At 43.0% G+C, this 21,526-nt stretch overlaps 1 protein-coding gene across 6 annotated transcripts in view; it reads left to right on the plus strand.

The window, feature by feature from the left end:
• LOC124553595 overlaps positions 1-21,526 on the plus strand; it is a 165,717-nt gene that overhangs the window by 118,989 nt on the left and 25,202 nt on the right. For 2 of the 6 annotated variants that reach the window (XM_047127454.1, XM_047127451.1), the window contains exon 7: positions 11,288-11,376. The exons of 2 other annotated variants lie outside the window; for them this stretch is intronic. In XM_047127454.1, coding sequence (XP_046983410.1) covers positions 11,288-11,376 — 89 coding nt within the window. The remainder of the gene's footprint in view (positions 1-11,287; positions 11,377-21,526) is intronic. 2 more of the 6 variants (XM_047127455.1, XM_047127452.1) reach the window with 1 other exon arrangement.

Genomic DNA, 21,526 nt, shown 5'->3' on the forward strand with positions numbered 1-21,526 from the left:
GAAGAGACTGTTACGTACTGAGCTTTCAGCTAAAGCCTTCTTCAGAAAAGAAAGGAAAGGGAAACAAATATACATTCACGCGAGCAGGCACACGTCACGAACACGACTGCTCTCTCTCTGTTGTTTTGAACAAAAGCAGCAGTCTGGAGTAGGACAGGGAAGTGGGAGGAATAGCAGGGTAAGGGTGTAGGGAGAGGGGTGGAACATATAGTGTCTAAAAGGTGGCAGGACAAAGTGCCAGGTGCAGTGTCGGGGAGGAGGGGGAGAGCAGAGATGGGAAAAGACCGATGGTTGTGTTAGCAGAGAGAAGAAACAGCGGGAGGGTACATGCATTGGGAGGAGGTGATAGGACAGAGGTGGGGGAGCCTCTCGGGTGGAGGGTAAGGTGACAGTAGGTTAAGTTAGGTTGAGGCCGGGATCATTCCTGGAGCAGAGAATGTATTGTTAAGATAACTCCCATCTGTGCAATCCAGGACATCTGGTGGTGGAGGGAAGGATTCAAATGGCCTGGGTTGTGAAGCAGCCATTGAAATCCACCAATCCAGCCTGTTTTGTTCAGCTGCACATAATGCCGAGGTGGTACCCTTTGCTAAGAGCAAGAGAGAGGGGTGTGCCTGCGTGTGTGTGTGTGTGTGTGTGTGTGTGTGTGTGTGTGTGTGTGTGTGTGTGTGTGTTTACCTTTCTTTACGGAAGGAGGCTTTGGCCAAAAGCTCAGTATTAACAGTATTTTCATTGTGCCCTGTGTGTGTGTGTGTGTGTGTGTTTACCTTTCTTTACGGAAGGAGGCTTTGGCCAAAAGCTCAGTATTAACAGTATTTTCATTGTGCCCAGCTGCAACTTGATGTATTGTCTTTATGGTGAGCAGCAATCTGTCCTTTTCATAACTATCCGTGTTCCAATCTATACTTTAGACTGTTTGATTTCACAGTTTAAGGTACGATTCCAGAGTGCCAACAAAACCTAGCATTGATCTTTAATCACACTTCAGCTGCACGTGTAGCTCGTTAGGCTCAAATCGAGATTATTCTGATCCACAGGAGAACATTACAGAGGTGATATAGAACTTGTACTGGAAGACACTTCAAACTAGATGCCAAGTATCGTGTGAAAGGCTACTCACAAAACTTGGAGAACCAGTGTTAACCCTTCCTGATCCACAGTCAGACTGTGTCCGACATTGTAACTTGTTGCTGTACACTGATGAACCGAAACATTGTGACAGAAGCCCACAGCAACACTGGATGCCACCTGGTGTGTTGTGGGCGAGTGACGCAGTAAGAAAAGTATGTAAGATGTGAGCTGCAAATGGGGAAATCCACTGAGGTAAGTGACTCGGATAAGGGGCTGACTATTATTACGCGTAGCTCGTGGACGAGTATCTCGAAAATGCCGAAGCTGGTCGAATGTTCGTGTGCTATTGTCACGATCGTCTACAGAAAGAGGCCGGAGGACACTATATACCAAACGGTTTGGAGTCGACGACTTTTCACAGAATGTGGCGCTCGGAGGCACGTGTGCTCTGTAAAGTAGGATAGACAGTGATCTGCGGCATCTCTGCCGGAAGAAGAAAATGCCGGTGCACTTACAAGTTTTTGGGAGCACACAGTTCGTCGTACACCGTTTAACGTGGAGCTCCACGGCAGAGCACGACGTGTCGACCTGACGACACTGTCAGTTAAGATTGCAGCGGGCACGGGACCGTCAGGATACGACAGGCGATCGGTGGAAACCTGTCGGCTCTTTACGTGAATCACATTTTTGCTACACTAGGTCGACAGCCGTCTTCACAAATACCGTCGTCGATTTGTACGGCAACTCGAAATGAGCGGCACACCACAGATGTGGGCTCGGGATGGTGGGAGCAGTATTACGCTACGAGAGACGTTCTCCTGCGCTTGTTCGGGCCTGTAGTACTAATCGAAGCCACACTGACTGTTGCGAACCATTTGCACCCGTACGTGCCCGATGTCTTCCCCGACAGCAGTGTCACTGTTCGGCACTCTAATTGTCTGTGTCTCAGAGCCACAACTGTGCTACAGTGATTTGAGGAGGACTATAGTGAACTCGTATTGGTGTCTCTGACCAAATTTGCCCGATGTAAGTCCTACTGAAACCATTTGGGTTGCTATCAGGTGCCATCACCACATACACAAATTGGTGGTCCATTAATTGCGTGAATTACATGACCTTTGCATAGACATCTAATGCCACAAACCTCCACAACCTACCGAGAAAATGTCGGGTCTGTGATGTGCAGAATCGGCGATGCATTTTGTTCGAAAGACAGACAGAGAAGCTATTAAGTAGGTGCTCGTAATGTTTTGACTCGTCAGTGTAGCTCTGATGTTGGACGATGTCTGACACATTTCCATTATTGTAAAATAAATAAGAGTTGAGCAGAATGCAGTGGATAGAAAAATTTGATTGGAAAGGATTAAGTGAGGAAAGTAGAAACACACTTCTGGCCCATTAATATTACTCCTGTAGTGACCAAGAAGATAAGAGTAGACACACAACAGTATACACACAGTCATTTCAAAAAATTAGTTAACCTCTACTCCATATACTACATTCACCAATAAATTATTTATTTACATCTTCAGTAGTAGTATAAATTAACAGTTAAAATCTGCTTTTGCTGCGATTAGTGTTAAGTGATACGACTGATGGCTTTCCAGTAAGAATACAAATATCCATTAATTAGTACCCCACGTTCAGTACAAACCACGGACAATATTTTTTTTTTTATTTCACAGTTATTCGATGTGTAAATAACGATAACAGGGAATAACAGAATTGTAGTACCTTTCCCCAACCAGCACCTGGGAAAGCGATCCATCGTGTTTGAAACATCGGTTTAGGGTTCTGGAACACCCACCGTACAAATGTGACACGGCTTCAGCTGAGTTCCACCTTCTTGATCAGACACGGCAGCACCTCTGGGAATGAAAGTTTTTGTCGTACGACGAAGTTGTGGAGGCAGTGTGAGAATGGATGTGCACGATGCCACAGAGCTACTTCTGGGATGGGTTTGGAAAACTTTGGAAAGGATGGCTGAACTGCATGGAGGTTAAGGGGGCTGAGAGAGCAATTGTTACATGCAGTGTTGTGTTCTCAATAACATATTGCCTTACTTAGTGAACCAGTACAAAAAGGAAAGTTCCTGTGGCACCGCAAGGAAGTGTATGAATACTCCGTGCCAAAAAGCATCCCTCAGTACCACGCTGTGCTTACATTTGGGCAAAAATCTCTCCACACCCCTCCCAAACTCCCACTATCGGCAGGAGCAGCGACGTAGTTCCCGTAAACGGCGGTCGTCTTCAGAAACTGGGCCCGCTGTTTTCTTGCGAGATACCTTATGAAACGTAGTTGAAGGGCAGTAGGTGGATTCCGTATTCCTAAATTTCCAGGAAACATTCGACACGGTGCCGCTCTGCAGACTTAACGGTGGTACGAAAGTGCGGAATAGTTTTCCAGATATGCGAGTGGCTCGAAGACTTCTCGAGCAAAAGAACCCGGCAGATTGTCGTGGAAGGTGTGTGTGTGAGAGAGGTGAGGGGATTGTCAGGAGTGCCCCAGAGAGCTGTGACGGTTCTTTGTACCCGTAAACACTCGTGCCGGGTAGGGTGAGCACCGACCTGCAGCTGTGTGTTGACGACACCGTAGTGTACAGCGGAGTGTCATTGTTGAGTGACTGTAGGAGGCTGCAGGATGATTTGGACAGTACTTCTGTTTGGTGTGATGAATGGCAGCTTGCTCTAAATGTGGAAGAATATAAGTTAATGAGGGTGAGTAGGAAATACAATTTTGTAATCTACAAATAGAGTATTAGCGTTTTCTGGTTGAAATACTCATATCAGTTAAATATCTAGGCACAGTGTTGCAGAGCGATACGAGATAGAATCGAAATTTGAGGTTGATGGTGTAGGTCAGTATGACCACACCGTAACACTACTTCCACAGAGTTTTACTGTTGGCTCTACATATGCTAGCAGATGATGTTTACCGGGCATTCACCGTACGCACACCCTGCCATTGCATCGCCACATTGTGTACTGTGATTCGTCACTCCACACAACAGTTTTTCACTGTTCAATCGTCCAATGTCGATTCTCCTTACACCGAGCGAGGCGTCGTTTTGCTTTTACCGGCGTGATATGTGGCTTATGAGGAGCTTATTGACTGTGAAATCCAAGTTTTCTCACCTCCTGCCGAACTGTCATATTTCTTGCAGTGGATCCTGATGCAATTTGAAATTCCTATGTGATGATCTTGGATAAATGTCTGCCTATTACACATTATGACCCTCTTTGACTGTTGCGGTCTCTGTCAGGCAAAAAACGAGGTCAGCCTGTACGCTTTTGTGTTGTACATGTCCCTTTTCACTATCATACCCATTTCACTATCACATCCGAAACAGTGGACCTAGGGAAGTTTAGGAGTGTAGAAATCTCACGTACAGACGTATCACACAAGTGACACCCAATCACCTGACCACGTTCGAAGTCGGTGAGTTCCACGGAGCGCCCCATTCTGCTCTCCCACGATGTCTAATGACTACTGAGGTCGCTGATATGGAGTACCTGGCAGTAGGTGCCAGTACAGTGCACCTAATATGAAAAACTTATATTTTTGGGGATGTCTGGACACTTTTGATCACATACCGTATTTACTCAAATCTAAGCCGCCCTTTTTTTTCCGGTTTTTGTAATCCAAAAAACCGCCTGCGGCTTAGAATCGAGTGCAAAGTAAGTGGCAGTTCTGAAAAATGTTGGTAGGTGCCGCCACAACTAACTTCTGCCTTCGAATATATGTAGCGCTACACAGGCATGCTTTGCAGGCACAAAGATAAATACTGGCGCCCAAACCTCTGCGTCAGTAAAAGAATTTAAAAAAAGGTGAAAGACGAGCTTTTTTTCTCCGCCCCGAGTTTCGACCACTGCATTTTCATACATTATCCAACAAAGTAAATACAAATTCCGTATTGTTCATCTTCAAATGTAGCAGCATTTCACTGTACTACGAAAATCCGACTGGCAAGACTGTTTGGGATGTTTGTCAATATGGCCAACTCTACGATCTGAATTTTTTCCTACCTGTGAGAAGAGATGGTTGCTAATAGGAACTTTTATGAATTGTGAATCACATGCAATATTCTGTTCACCATAATAATAATGAATATAAACATTTTACCATGTATTCTTTTGTGTTTGCTGCTATCACATTTAAATCCTGTCTGCCTAATAAACTACGAAACTAGAGTGAGACAACAGCAAACGCGGAAGAATATGCATATCATGTCATGTTTATATTCGTATTATTCTTATGCCTAATAGTGATACAGTCAGAAACGAAGCACGGCAACTGACTGGATTTTTAAATCTAAGATGACTCTAATTTCTGTGCAGAATTTGATGTACTAAAGAAGCGGCCGCAAAGATTTTCAAACGGAGAAAAATTTTCGCCTAACTCTCAATTAGAACATGTTCCATCATACGCAGTCTATTATTTGGTTCTTGTTGATCATTATCACAGAAAGCAGCAGTGTAAGTAACAACAAATAGCAGTCTCTTGCTATTGTTTCGCTAATGAGATGATTCCTCTCCTTTTTTTCTATTTTATTGCAAGCGGCGGTAGTGCACACGAAAGCAAGCCATGCTGCAAGCGGCGACAGGCCGTAAACACGCACGATCAGAATGCGACAAGCAGTGCATGACACAGTACAGTAATGCATTTTCAGCTTAGAGTGACGTAAACACCTATAACAAAGAAAACTGCGCTTGTCAGATCAAAGAAAAATAAGCAATCAATTCAAACCAGATGAAGCACGTGAAAAAGGAAGGGTACCCGTATAAATACAGACAGAGCGCCTGACGCATAGCAACGGCTACCTGGTAAAGCTTAACTGCTAAGCTTACGACTCGAACCAAATTACTGTAGCTGTATCGTCATTTATTCGACCTAAATTGTCTCTCATATCACAACGGATCAACTTTGTTTCGATTTGGAGGTGCGGCCTAAAACTTTTCTCTCCGCTTGAATTTCGAGTCTCAAACTTCAGGTGCAGCTTAGATTCGGGAAAATGTTTTTCCTCGATTTCAATCTCATTTTTCAGGTGCGGCTTCGATTCGAATGCGGATTAGATTCGAGTACGGCTTAGATTTGAGTAAATACGGTAATGTACATCTGTTTTATTTACAAGTACAAGATGAATATCAAGAAACTGTATACCCTTCCTTAATAGAGCAGATTTCTCATAGTTAAAAAAGTTTTTAATGAAAATTGCGTCATCTGTTTATATTTTTATACAGTCCAGTCACTTTAATATGAACACGACCTGTGTTCAACGTCAGCCTGCAATAACCACTCACAGTCGGCAGATGACAGCGCTACCCGTGGAGGGCGTGTAAAGTGTGTCAGTTGGCATTTTCGAAATGGCTAAGTTGGCAAACCATTTGTGTGCTGACCAGGTTAAAGCGTGCTGTGCACGGTAAGATGGCGCTACTGAAAACCAGTGCTGAGGCAGCTGTGACACACCATTGGCCACAGATGACGGGGGTGTACTTTGGCTGCGGAGGTGTCTTCAGGTGAATAGACGTGTGACTGTTGAGCAGCTGACTGCCCAGTTGAACCGAGGGGCTACCAACTGTGTCGTGCGCAGCTCACCGTCTAGTGGCTAGCGTTGCTACCTCTGGATCACAGGGTCCCGGGTTCGATTCCTCGTCAGGTTGGGGATTTTCTCTGCCTGGGGCCTGAGTTTTTGTGTTGTCCCCGTCACTTCATCATCATCATCATCATCATCATCATATAGTGGTTAATAAAAAAGAAAAAGGAAAAGAAAAGAAAAGGTTGAAAATGTGGGAAGAAATCGTGAGTAAAAAGGGGTTTTTTAAAATCGTTAATGACCGTGAAAAAAGGGAAAGAATGAAATGCAAATCGGACTTTGTATTACAGAAAAGTTTTCAGACTTCGTGATTCGGAAAAGCTATTGTTGGGGTGGTCCTTGTGGCATTTCTGAGCAAAAGTCAGACCAATTTCCACTACAAAAATTGTTTGAAAAAAGACAGAGAATAACAAATGTGACTAACAGGGGGAAATGGCGTAGAGAAGAGTTCATCCTTTACCACGTTAACACGTCTTCTTTTTGTGCGTCGTCCAGGTCTTCAAAAATCTCCTACTTCATTTCTGCGTGAAAAGTCTGCTCCGAAATGTTGCAATAAGTTTCATCGTCCAGGAATTTCTAATGTATACAAAAAGTGTCTCGATATTAAATGCAATTTATTTTACGTCACTTCCCTCCTCCAAATGTCATAACAACTTCCACAATATGTCTACACATTAATAATTTTTTTTTGTCTTTATCAGATGACGTCTGCATTAAGCTTCTGCTCTCGAGAGGCAATAAAGAAACGGATAGAAAAAAAAAGAGTTACAATTTTAGTATTTTCTCTGCCGTCGAGCGCTCATACCACTGCGACGGTATAATTTATGTCTGAGGGAACGAGTGTAGCGCGGCGAAATTAAAAGTCCCACTACAATCATCCTCATCATCATCATTTGTGAGAGTGACTAGATTGGATTGTGGAAAAAAAAATGGACTGTGTGAAAATTGGGACTTTGTACACACGCTGATGACTGCGCAGTTGAGCACCCCACAAACCAGACGTCATAATCGACACAAACAGTGTCTCCTCAATGACCGTTTATCAAATGTTGCCACGTGTGGGCCTCCACAAAAGGCACCTGGTCTTCAGAATGTTCTCGTGGTGTTCCCTACGGGGTCTCATCGTTCGGGAAGACAGAATGGATTGACACGAGTATGTGTCTATCCTGGGGGCCTTGTCCACTCCTTCATGCAGTCTGTTTTTCCTTGGCACAATCGCATCTACCTGCAGGACAATATATTGTGTCACACAGCTTACAGTGTACGTGTGTGGCTCAGAGAGCACCGGGATAAGTTTAGTGTATTTGTCTGGCCACCAAACTCCCCAGATTTAAACCCAATCGAGAATCGGGAGGACTGTCTGAATCGGGCTGTTTGCACCGTGGATCCCGAGTCGAGAGACCCGACGCAACTGGGCACGACACGGGAGTCGGCAGCGGCGCACGGCCCCGTCGCCACCCTCCAGAACCTCTCTCAGTAGTTGACGCTGCAGGAGGCGGTCACGTTAATGCGACTGGACAGTGTCTCAGTGTTGTCTAGCATAAAACATTTATTATTTCAGATATTAGGCCTCTAGGCATAGTGAACGCATTATTGTGGCCGAGATAGACACGAAGCCCACGCCTACCACACTAGTACAAGTTTATATGCCAACTAGCTGTGCAGATGACTAAGAGATAAAAGAAATTATTCAGATAGTGAAGGGAGATGAAAATTTAATAGTCATGGGTGACTGGAATTCGAGAGTAGGAAAACGGAGAGAAGGAAACATAGTAGGTGAATATGGATTGGGGGTAAGAAACGAAAGAGGAAGCCGTCTGGTAGAATTTTGCACAGAGCATAATCATAGGTAACACTTGGTTCAAGAATCATAAAAGAAGGTTGTATACATGGACGAATCCTGGAGATACTAAAAGGTATCAGATAGATTATGTAATGGTAAGACAGAGATTTAGGAACCAGGTTTTAAATTGTAGGACATTTCCAGGGGCAGATGTGGACTCTGACCACAATCTATTGGTTACGAACTGTAGATTAAAACTGAAGAAATTGCAAAAAGGTGGGAATTTAAGGAGATGGGACCTGGATAAACTGACAAAATCAGAGGTTGTACAGAGTTTCAGGGAGAGCATAAGGGAACAATTGACAGGAATGGGGGAAATAAATAGAGTAGAAGAAGAATGGGTAGCTTTGAGGGATGAAGTAGTGATGGCAGCAGAGGATCAAGTAGGTAAAAATACGAGGGCTGGTAGAAATCCTTGGGTAACAGAAGAAATATTGAATTTAATTCATGAAAGGAGAAAATATAAAAATGCGGTAAATGAAGCAGGCAAAAAGGAATACAAACGTCTCAAAAATGAGATCGACAGGAAGTGCAAAATGGCTAAGCAGGGATGGCTAGAGGACAAATGTAAGGATGTAGAGGCTTATCTCACTAGGGGTAAGATAGATATTGCCTACAGGAAAATTAAAGAGACTTTTAGAGAAAAGAGAACCACTTGTATGAATATCAAGAGCTGAGACGGAAACCCAGTTCTAAGTAAAGAAGAGAAAGCAGAAAGGTGGAAGAAGTATATAGAGGGTCTGTACAAGGGTGATGTACTTGAGGACACTAGTTTGGAAACGGAAGAGGATGTAGGTGATAGCCTTGGCAGAGCCGGCCCTGACAAAACATTACCATCTGGTGAGCAAGATGTATGAGACAGGCGAAATACCCTCAGACTTCAAGAAGAATATAATTATTCCAATTCCAAAGAAAGCAGGTGTTGACAGATGTGAAAATTACCCGACTATCAGTTTAATAAGTCACTGCTGCAAAATACTAACGCGAATTCCTTACAGATGTGTGGAAAAACTGGTAGAAGCCGACCTCGGGGAAGATCAGTTTGGATTCCCTAGAAATACTGGAACACATGGTGCAATACTGACCCTACGACTTATCTTAGAAGAAAGATTAAGGAAAGCCAAACCTACATTTCTAGCATTTGTCGACTTAAGAGAAAGCTTTCGACAATGTTGACTGGAATGCTCTCTTTCAAATTTTGAAGGTGGCAGGGCTAAAATACAGGGAGCAAAAGGCTATTTACAATTTGTACCGAAACCAGATGGCAGTTATAAGAGTGGAGGGACATGAAACGGAAGCAGTGGTTGGGAAGGGAGCGAGACAGGGTTGTAGCCTCTCCCCGATGTTATTCAATCTGTATATTGAACAAGTAGTGAAGGAAACAAACGAAAAATTCGGAGTAGGTATTAAAATCCACGGAGAAGAAATAAAAACTTTGAGGTTCGCCGATGACATTGTAATTATGTCAGAGACGCAGAGGACCTGGAAGAGCAGCTGGACGGAATGGACAGTGTCTTGAAAGGAGGGTATAAGATGAACATCAACAAAAGCAAAGCAAGGATAATGGAATGTAGTCAAATTAAGTTGGGTGATGCTGAAGGAATTAGATTAGGAAATGAGACACTTAAAGTAGTAAAGGAGTTTTGCTATTTGGGGAGCAGAATAACTGATGATGGTCGAAGTAGAGAGGATATAAAATGTAGACTGGCAATGACAAGGAAAGCGCTTCTGAAGAAGAGAAATTTGTTAACATCGAATATAGATTTAAGTGTCAGGAAGTCGTTTCTGAAAGTATTTGTGTGGAGTGTGGCCATGTATGGAAGTGAAATGTGCACGATAAATAGTTTGGACAAGAAGAGAATAGAAGCTTTTGAAATGTGGCGCTACAGAAGAATGCTGAAGATTAGATGGGTAGATCACATAACTAATGAGGAGCTATTGAATAGAATTGCGGAAAAGAGAAATTTGTGGCGCAACTTGACTAGAAGAAGAGATCAGTTGGTAGGACATGTTCAGAGGCATCAAGGGATCACCAATTTAGTATTGGAAGGCAGCGTGGAGGGTAAAAATCGTAGAGGGAGACCAAGAGATGAATACACTAAACGGATTCAGAAGGATGTGGGTTGCAGTAGGTACTGGGAGATGAAGAAGCTTGCACAGGATAGAGTAGCATGGAGAGCTGCATCAAACCAGCCCCAGGACTGAAGACCACAACAACAGGCTTCTTTTTATGGGGGAAAAAATATTCCTCATGGAACCTTTTCCTTGCGTCAAAGGGAAATAATAAATAAAAATTACAAATGCACAAAAGAACAAGATCCACCATTATAAACAGAACTTCAGATGTTAGTAGATGCAATCAGTGTCCTCTGGCGATGTTATTGTCACTCTTCTGTTCCTGAGAATTCTTGACTGTGTGGTCGAGTTCTGTTTACAGTCTTCGTGTGAAATGCGTTGTGGAATATTTTTTGTTTTCTTATGTTCTGTTCTGTGACATCCAGTGTACTGGGTACAAGTGAAGAATTCGAGGAAAGTTTTCCCTTACGTTTTGAGTCTTAGGAATTAAAATGAGTTTCTTCACTAATAATTTGATCAATCTGTGATGGTAAAATATAATTTGCACAAAATTTCTGTGATGTTAGCTACATTCGGAGTTCAAAAGATACTAACTTTTTGTTTATATGTCAGAGCTTGTCTTCACTGTTCCCGGTATTTGTTACTTGTTACATTGCTTACATAGCAAATAATGTAGAACTTGAATCATTTTTTATTGAGACATCTTATGCCACAGGAAGCTGAGCGTTTTGTCGTCCCTAAAGAGGAACCCTTTGACCACAGGGTGCAACCTGGAGAGCTGGGCACCCCACAGGTAGGAAGAGCCTCACACTCTGAGATACTTTTCTTGTTTTCATCCTCATTGTTATTTAATTCTCTTTTTAATTTACAGTACTATGGTGCTAACAAAACCTGACACTGGTCTTTAATCATGCTTTACTCTCAAGTGTAACTTTTTAGGCATGACACAAGGTTATTTTGAGCCACAGAGGAACATTACAAAGATGTTAAAAAACCTAAACTGGCAGACACATGAAGATAGATGCCAACTATTCCATAAAAGGCTGCTCACAAAATTTCAAGTACCACTACTAAGTGAGGTAACTATTTATATACTTCAGCTCATTAATGCATTATGCACCAAGACAAGATTTGACTAATGGTCTTGCTTATGAGCTGGATGAAAATCAAATCAAAATTTTAGTTCAAAGAAATATTGCAATATCCACGCCATAATATTGTGGTTCCTGCAAATTATTAAAGGTTTTGGAGCAGCAAATGGTGCGAAACTAATTATTTACGTATATTATATAATGGAAGGAAACATTCCACGTGGGAAAAATTATATATAAAAACAAAGATGAGGTGACTTACCGAACAAAAGCGCTGGCAGGTCGATAGACACACAAACAAACACAAACACACACACAAAATTCAAGCTTTCGCAACAAACCGTTGCCTCATCAGGAAAGAGGGAAGGAGAGGGGAAGACGAAAGGAAGTGGGTTTTAAGGGAGAGGGTAAGGAGTCATTCCAATCCCGGGAGCGGAAAGACTTACCTTAGGGGGAAAAAAGGACAGGTATACACTCGCACACACGCACATATCCATCCACACATCATGATGTGTGGATGGATATGTGCGTGTGTGCGAGTGTATATCTGTCCTTTTTTCCCCCTAAGGTAAGTCTTTCCACTCCCGGGATTGGAATGACTCCTTACCCTCTCCCTTAAAACCCACTTCCTTTCGTCTTCCCCTCTCCTTCCCTCTTTCCTGATGAGGCAACAGTTTGTTGCGAAAGCTTGAATTTTGTGTGTGTGTTTGTGTTTGTTTGTGTGTCTATCAACCTGCCAGCGCTTTTGTTCGGTAAGTCACCTCATCTTTGTTTTTATTTACGTATATTAACGCATTTGAGGTGATATTGGTGGTTATATTGAAAGTTTGCTACATTAGTTGTTATATTTAATATAGAAACCGCTCTCTTGCATACTTCCCACGAATTTGCCTACTTAAAGATTGGGGCTGCAGCCTGAATAGTCTTGGCTCTGATTTGGTAGTTACAGCTATGCCTTTAAAAATGTAAGGTCCAGACTATCTAACCTTGGCCTAATGAAAAACAATGCCCTGTATTGAATTATTGCAGAAGGAAGAAGTGCTGCAGGATGCACCCTGGGTCAGAGGTGGGGATGTAAAGTTACCATTAAAATACTCTAACAATAGTCAAAGCGCGAGCTAAGAAACAAATTTAATTTAAATGCACAGTGTAATAGGCAGAGTACGGAAAATACAGGACAAAAGGCTGTTAAAACAAAACACAAACACGTGGTGGTTGGTATTGAACGAAGAAAGTGCCATACAAATGGGAATTTTGTTATAAATTGGTTTGAATTGCACTGAATTTATTTCAAAGATAACAGATGTGAAAACTGAAGGCTCTTAAACATGACTGCTAACATGTGATGGTAATGAAGTGAAAGCAAGTACCAAACAACGGAAGGCACTGAATAAAGGCCAAGTCACATTGGCTGCCACATCACTTCCTGTCAAAACATTCAGAAATGCATTTCAAATGCTGGCAATACAAGAAACAATTATAGTAACAAAACAAGGTAATAATTTTCACATAATCACATTCAATATGCAACAGACACTACACCTAAACTGAGGATAGGGTAAATGTTTAACAGGTATAAAATATGGTCAATAATTTCAGTGCCCATTCCTTTGTAGCTCATTGAGGACATTTTTTCTACTGGGATGAACCAGTATCTAAAAGAGGACCAGATGAAGTAGCAAATTGTATAAAGATATATTTTGAAAACAATGACATCAAAGATGAAGTAGTAATAACGTATTTGGGCAGTTGTTGCAGACAAAACGAGAACTGGATGTTAGTGGGATTTTGGTTGTACGCGTTGAAGTCGGTTCATTTCAAATGCATTGAACACAGCTCTCTTCAGGTTGTACACAGCATGTTGCCCAGAGAGTTTATAAATGTGATGACTGGGGAGAAGTTCATAAAACATTCAAAAACAAAGTCATTCCTGTTGACACAAATTACTCGAAGCTTTTTCTACAGTTTCTCTGCACCGAAAGATTTATTTTGCAAACCTGAAAGAGTGCGTAATGAACAGAAGTTCTGTATAGCAAAGTGTCTGAGACTAGTATTTTGTGTCGACCTGCAACAACCTACTCAGACATTGTTTTGTGATACGTACAATGGCTGTCAGGAATTGGTTTCCGTATTGAAATGCGAAAGGCCTTCGACCAGTAATTCATTAACGGACGTATTTGAAACAAAATAGGGTGGTCCACTTTCTCTTAAAGACAACAAATTAAAAGACATTCTTTCCTGTTTGACAATATTGTAAAAGAATAGTTGCTACTCACCATACAGCGGAGATGCTGACTTGCAGAGATGCACCACAAAATGACTGTCACAAAATAAGCTTTCGGCCAACAAGGCCTTTGTCAAAACACACACACACAGAGTGCAAATACAACTCAAATACCACAGTAGCTGCAGCTGCACTATGAGCACCAGTGACAATGCATGATGGGAGAGGCAACTGGGTGGGGGTAAGGAGGAGGCTGGGGTGGGGAGGGAGAGATGTGGCAGGGTAGGGGTGGGGGACGGTGAGTGCTGCAGTCAGGCCTTTTTGCCCAAAGAGGACAGTCGTGTGTGTGTGTGTGTGTGTGTGTGTGTGTGTGTGTGTGTGTGTGTGTGTGTGTGTGTGTGTGAGAGAGAGAGAATGTATGTGTTTGTTCTGTTTCTGATGAAGGATGATGTCTTAGGACAACTTTTTCTTTTTTTCACGGTGACTCAAGAATTGATCTAGACTCTGGGCAATATAAAATTAATTTCCGTGTCACCAGAATTTTCTTATTTCATAGCTTGACAATACAATCAAATAAATGTAACAATACTGTAACAGAATCAAGCAAACAAATCATGTTACAGACAAAGGCACATTATTTTTCCAAACATGTCACAAGTTTTAAACTGATATCATACACAGTTTATTATGTACCGCAGCATTTTCTTCATCAGACTTTGTGCACAGCCTTACCATTCACATAAGTAGATCAATTTCACTCCTGCCAAATTTCCGAAACAAATAAAAAAATCTAGCAATTTACTTCCTCTCCTCCTCCTCCTGATCCTGTCAGTGACATGATGAATTGCCTTCTGGCTAGAAGGGGTACCAACCATGATACACAGCAGGGATCCATTTTAACAACCACCTCCAAACCTCTCTCACATCCCCTCACAGGTGAAAAACCCTGTCTCGCAGTCCTACTACACTTACTCCACCCTCCTAAACTCACTCCCACACCACACAGAATCCCGAACCTAAACAGACATAAAAACCAGTCACAAACCTTTCCTCCACAAGTCTTAGCCCCGCAGAAATATCAGTCCTTTCCAAAGGCCTCACCTTTTGCCCCACTCCCAAATTTTATCATTCAGGACTTGTGAAGGACCTTCTCTCACTCTTCTGATCCTACAGTGGGAACACATTTTCGCCACCAACCCTATCAATCAGACTCGATCAAAGACCAATGTTGAGCTCTGTCTGACTCAGTTTACTCCTCCATCCAACTGTGATTCACCCCCCACTGCCTCCCCCCTCCCCCTGCCAAATTACCCCGTTAACTTTCCAGAATTTCTGAACTTCGAAACTTGCCTCACCATCATTCCCCAAATCCCTCAACATGCAAACTAACCTTACATCTGCAGAAAGAACTGCAGTCCACCATCTAAAACCTGATCTCAACCTTATAATCCTACCAGTGGATGAAGGCTCCACCACGGTTATTTTGAACCACGAGGATTACCTGGCACAAGGACTCCACCAACTGCCAGATACTTCCACCTACGAAGCCTGCCACAGTGACCCCATTCCAGAAATCCAGCAGGATCTCCAGTCTCTCCTCAAACCTTAGGCCCATCCGAGAACTTCTCCCCAGACCCCATTTCTATCCTCATCCCTACCACTCTCCTACATGTTTCCTAAAGTCCATAAATCCACCCCTCAGGACGCCCCATTGTGGCCGGTTACTGTGCCCCAACTGCTCTCAAAGACCAACAACTTCTAGCTGTAAACTGCCATTCTATATAAAAGACACCAGCAATTTCCTCCACTGAACCTCCACAGTTCCTCACCCTTTAGCACTCGGTGCCCTGCTCGTCACTATTGATGCCACCTCCCTCTACACTAACATCCCTAATGCCCGTCGTCTTGCCACTATTCGAGACTAATTTTGCCAATGCCCGACAGATTCCAAACCCTCCTTCCTAGTCTCTGTGACCAATTATATCCTCACCAACAATTACTTCTCCTTTGAAGGCATTACCTACAAACAAATCTGTGGTACGGCTACGGGCAACCGCACGGCACCGTCCTGTGCTAATCTATTCGTGGGCCGTCTAGAGGAATCCTTCCTAAAACCCAGAATCCTAAACCCCTCACCTGGTTCAGATTCATTGATGACATCTTTGCTATCTGGATTGAAGATGAGGACACCTTATTCACATTCCTCCAGAACCTCAACAACTTCTCCCCCATTTGCTTCACTTGGTCCTACTCAACCCAACAAGCCACCTTCCTAGATGTTGACCTCTACCTCAGAGATGGCTACATCAGTACCTCTGTCCATATCAAACTACTAACCATCAGCAATACCTCCACTTCGACAGCTGCCACCCGTCCCATACCGAGAAGTCCCTTCCGTACAGCCCAGCCACCCACGATCGACACATCTGCAGTGACGAGCAGTCCTTCTCTAAATATACCGAGGGTCTCACTGAAGCCTTCACGGACCATAATTTTCCTCCCATCCTTGTACAAAAACAATTCTCCCGTGCCTTATCTTTCCAGTCTCCCACCACCTCCCAAAGTCCCACCGTCCGGCCACAGAGAAGCATTCCCCTAGTAACTCAGTACCACCCAGGACAGGAGCAAATAAATTACATTCTCAGCCAGCATTTAATTACCTCTCGTTGTGCCCTGAAATGAAAAATGTCCTGCCCACTATCCTTCCCACCCATCCTACCGTGGCATTCCGCCGTCCATTGGACCTACACAATATACTCGTCCATCCTTACACAACCCCTGCTCACAATCCCTTACCTAGTGGCTCATTCGCCTGTAATAGACCTAGATGCAAGACCTGTCCCATACATCCTCCCACCACCACCTACATCAGTCCGGTCACGAACATCGCCTATCCCATCGAGGGCAGGGCTACGTGTGAAAACAATCACTTGATCTACACACTAAGCTGCAACCGCAACCACTGTGCTGCATTCTATTTGGGCACGACAAGCAACAAGTTGTCTGTCCACACGAATAGCCATCGACAAACTTTGGCCAAGAAACAACTGGACCACCCTGTTACTGGCAAGGGAACCTCCCCATCGCACCCCCCTCAGATTCAGTTATAAATTGACACAGTGGATAGGCCTTGAAAAACTGAAAACAGATCAATCGAGAAAACAGGAAGAAGTTGTGTGGAACTATGAAAAAAATAAGCAAAATATACAAACTGAGTAGTCCACGTGCAAGATATGCAACATCAAGGATGATACGAGCTCAGGAGCGCCGTGATCCTGTGGTTAGCGTGAGCAGCTGCGGAGCAAGAGGTCCTCGGTTCAAGTCATCCCTTGAGTGAAAAGTTTAATTTTTTATTTTCAAACAATAAGTATCTGTCCGTCTGTTCGCTATATTTGCTGGATTGATACTGCCCACGGAATACATCTCCCATATTTAATGAACTCTCGTCCAAAGTAGCGAACAGCCAACTGCCAGCCAGGGAGCCTCGTTAGCAGGAATACTCTCTCTTCCGTGCGCTGTAGTCGACTGACGTCGTGTGTTTCGATGTTTGTTTAGGTGTAGCGTCCCCATACTACAGTGAAGTTATCTCGCATCGGATGGACGGACGGACAGATAATAATTGTCTGAAAATAAAAATTTTCACTCAAAGGAGACTTGAACCAAAGACCTTTCGTTCCACAACTGGTCACGCTAACTACGGGACTACGGCGCTCCTGAGCTCAGACTCTCCTTGATGTTGCCTATCTTGCAATGGACTACTAAGTTTGTATATTTTGCTTATTTTTATCATAGTTCGACACAACTTCTTCCTGTTTTCTCGATTGATCTGTGTTCAGTTTTTCAAAGCCTATCCACTGTGCCAACTTATAACTAAGTCTGAGGGGAGTGCGATGGGGAGGTTCCCTTGTGAGCACGCCACCCAACACGATGTTCTTCATCTCAACGACTGCTTCACAGCCTGTGCCGTACGGATCCTACCCACCGACACCAGCTTTTCTGAACAGGGCAGGTGGGAACCCTCCCTGCAATATATCCTATGTTCCCGTAACCCTTCTGACCTCAACCTTTGTTAGTCATTGTCCTCTCCCATCAGCCCCTTCCCTGTTTCCATTTAAGCACCATACAGCCATCTATTCCACCCACCGACTTTTTTCTTCTCTCCTTTTCCACTGCTCCCCCCCCCCCCCCCCCACCCCTGCCCCACATCACCGTCTAACCACCTGACTGCACCTAGCTGCCCCACCCTCTCTCCACCTCGTCCCCGCACGCTCCAGAGCAGCACTCACCGTCCCCCACCCCTACCCTGCCACATCTCCCCTCTCCACCCCAGCCTCCTCCTTATCCCCACCCAGTTGCCTCTCCCATCATGCATTGTCACTGGTGCTCATAGTGCAGCTGCAGCTACTGTGGTATTTGAGTTGTATTTGCACTCTGTGTGTGTGTGTTTTGACAAAGGCCTTGTTGGCCGAAAGCTTATTTTGTGACAGTCATTTTGTGGTGCATCTCTGCAAGTCAGCATCTCCGCTGTATGGTGAGTAGCAACTATTCTTTTACAATATTGTCAAACAGGAAAGAATGTCTTTTAATTTGTTGTCTTTAAGAGAAAGTGGACCACCCTATTTTGTTTCAAATACGTCCGTTAATGAATTACTGGTCGAAGGCCTTTCGCATTTCAATACGGAAACCAATTCCTGACAGCCATTGTACGTATCACAAAACAATGTCTGAGTAGGTTGTTGCAGGTCGACACAAAATACTAGTCTCAGACACTTTGCTATACAGAACTTCTGTTCATTACGCACTCTTTCAGGTTTGCAAAATAAATCTTTCGGTGCAGAGAAACTGTAGAAAAAGCTTCGAGTAATTTGTGTCAACAGGAATGACTTTGTTTTTGAATGTTTTATGAACTTCTCCCCAGTCATCACATTTATAAACTCTCTGGGCAACATGCTGTGTACAACCTGAAGAGAGCTGTGTTCAATGCATTTGAAATGAACCGACTTCAACGCGTACAACCAAAATCCCACTAACATCCAGTTCTCGTTTTGTCTGCAACAACTGCCCAAATACGTTATTACTACTTCATCTTTGATGTCATTGTTTTCAAAATATATCTTTATACAATTTGCTACTTCGTCTGGTCCTCTTTTAGATACTGGTTCATCCCAGTAGAAAAAATGTCCTCAATGAGCTACAAAGGAATGGGCACTGAAATTATTGACCATATTTTATACCTGTTAAACATTTACCCTATCCTCAGTTTAGGTGTAGTGTCTGTTGCATATTGAATGTGATTATGTGAAAATTATTACCTTGTTTTGTTACTATAATTGTTTCTTGTATTGCCAGCATTTGAAATGCATTTCTGAATGTTTTGACAGGAAGTGATGTGGCAGCGAATGTGACTTGGCCTTTATTCAGTGCCTTCCGTTGTTTGGCACTTGCTTTCACTTCATTACCATCACATGTTAGCAGTCATGTTTAAGAGCCTTCAGTTTTCACATCTGTTATCTTTGAAATAAATTCAGTGCAATTCAAACCAATTTATAACAAAATTCCCATTTGTATGGCACTTTCTTCGTTCAATACCAACCACCACGTGTTTGTGTTTTGTTTTAACAGCCTTTTGTCCTGTATTTTCCGTACTCTGCCTATTACACTGTGCATTTAAATTAAATTTGTTTCTTAGCTCGCGCTTAGACTATTGTTAGAGTATTTTAATGGTAACTTTACATCCCCACCTCTGACCCAGGGTGCATCCTGCAGCACTTCTTCCTTCTGCAATAATTCAATACAGGGCATTGTTTTTCATTAGGCCAAGGTTAGATAGTCTGGACCTTACATTTTTAAAGGCATAGCTGTAACTACCAAATCAGAGCCAAGACTATTCAGGCTGCAGCCCCAATCTTTAAGTAGGCAAATTCGTGGGAAGTATGCAAGAGAGCGGTTTCTATATTAAATATAACAACTAATGTAGCAAACTTTCAATATAACCACCAATATCACCTCAAATGCATTAATATACGTAAATAATTAGTTTCGCACCATTTGCTGCTCCAAAACCTTTAATAATTTGCAGGAACCACAATATTATGGTGTGGATATTGCAATATTGTCTGAGGGAGCATCATTTTTTGCCCATCTTAGATGCACTTTCAGTCAGGCCTTACTGTCCAAAGAGGACAGTTACGGTGTGTGTGCAAGGACGTAGTCCGGAAACTGGATAGTTCTAGCATACTTTTTCACTGTGTCTGCCTGTGACTCGACCCCTCCATTACGTGGAAAGTAAGAATCTATCTTTTTCCTGTGGTTAACAATGCAGGAAAAGATAGACTGCCACTTACTGTAAAGATGACGTGTTAGTTGCAGGCAGGCACAGGCCGAGCTGCTGGAGGCGGTGGTGAGGCGTACGTGAGAGGTGCTCGTGGACGTGCGTGGTGTCTGTTTCTCTTTTGCTGATGAAGGCTGTGGCTGAAAGTTTTGTGTAAGTGTCTTTTAACTGTGCCTGTCTGCAACTTGATGTGTCTTCTATACGGTAAGTAGTGATCTGTCCTTTCCTGCATAGCTGATATCCCTATCTGAAGTTTCCATTGTTTGTCCTTCCCTGTTGTTGTTATTCCCTCCTGGACTTTCTATTATTTGAGATTCTGTATTGAGATTGTATACTTCTTTATAGCAAAAATTGTTAATATAAGTCTTAGTGTAAAAAACTGAAAAAATTGGGACATCCTAAATTTGTATTTTGTAGAGGTTTTTCAGTAATGTTTTGTTAATTCGACCAGCAAGTATTCTGTGGTAAGTCTGTGCTAACCTGTGTTAAGTGACTCAGTTTGCAAGTAAGCTATGTTAACGACCCATTGACGAACTTTTAAGAATTAAAAGTTTGGGTAGAATTTACCATAAGTATGTCTTTATAGTAGATGTATGTGAAAAAATGATTTATCTGGAAACAAAAATCACATTGGTTGTACACAGAACGCCGGCCGGGGTGGCCGAGTGGTTCTAGGCACTTCAGTCTGGAACCGCGCAACCGCTACGGTCGCGTCACAGGTTCGAATCCTGCCTCGGGCGTGGATGTGTGTGATGTCCTTAGGTTAGTTAGGTTTAAGTAGTTCTAAGTTCTGGGGGACTGATGACCTCAGATGTTAAGTCCCATAGTGCTCAGAGCCATTTTCTTTTTTTTTTGTACACGGAACATATTATTTATGAGATTTTCTTCAAACTTCACTGTGTGCTTCCTCAAAACGACCATCTTTTCCGAAACCATTGTTTGGAGTCGAGGTCTACATAAGTGTGTGGTCTTGTGTGCTGGCTGTAGACCGATTCTTTACGGGTGATGCAGGGACTGTCACTGTTTGGTTTTCCTTTTATGGTAATTACATTTTGCATGATAGGCAGTCAAATGAAAATGAGGCAGATTGGAAAAAAGTTAGTAAACTGTTTATTACTTCAAAAGTAATTGCCATAACTGATGACACTTTTATCCCACTGTGAGACGAGAGGGTCAGTGTCTTCACGGAAAAACATTTTCAGGTACCTATCGAACTGTGATTGTTCTCAGGTGTGCACCTCTAGTCCAAAGGAAATTGACAGCCACAAATGTCTTTCTTCGTGGCTCCAAAAATATG

Source organism: Schistocerca americana, chromosome 11 (assembly GCF_021461395.2).
Source record: "Schistocerca americana isolate TAMUIC-IGC-003095 chromosome 11, iqSchAmer2.1, whole genome shotgun sequence".
Lineage (NCBI taxonomy): Eukaryota > Metazoa > Arthropoda > Insecta > Orthoptera > Acrididae > Schistocerca > Schistocerca americana.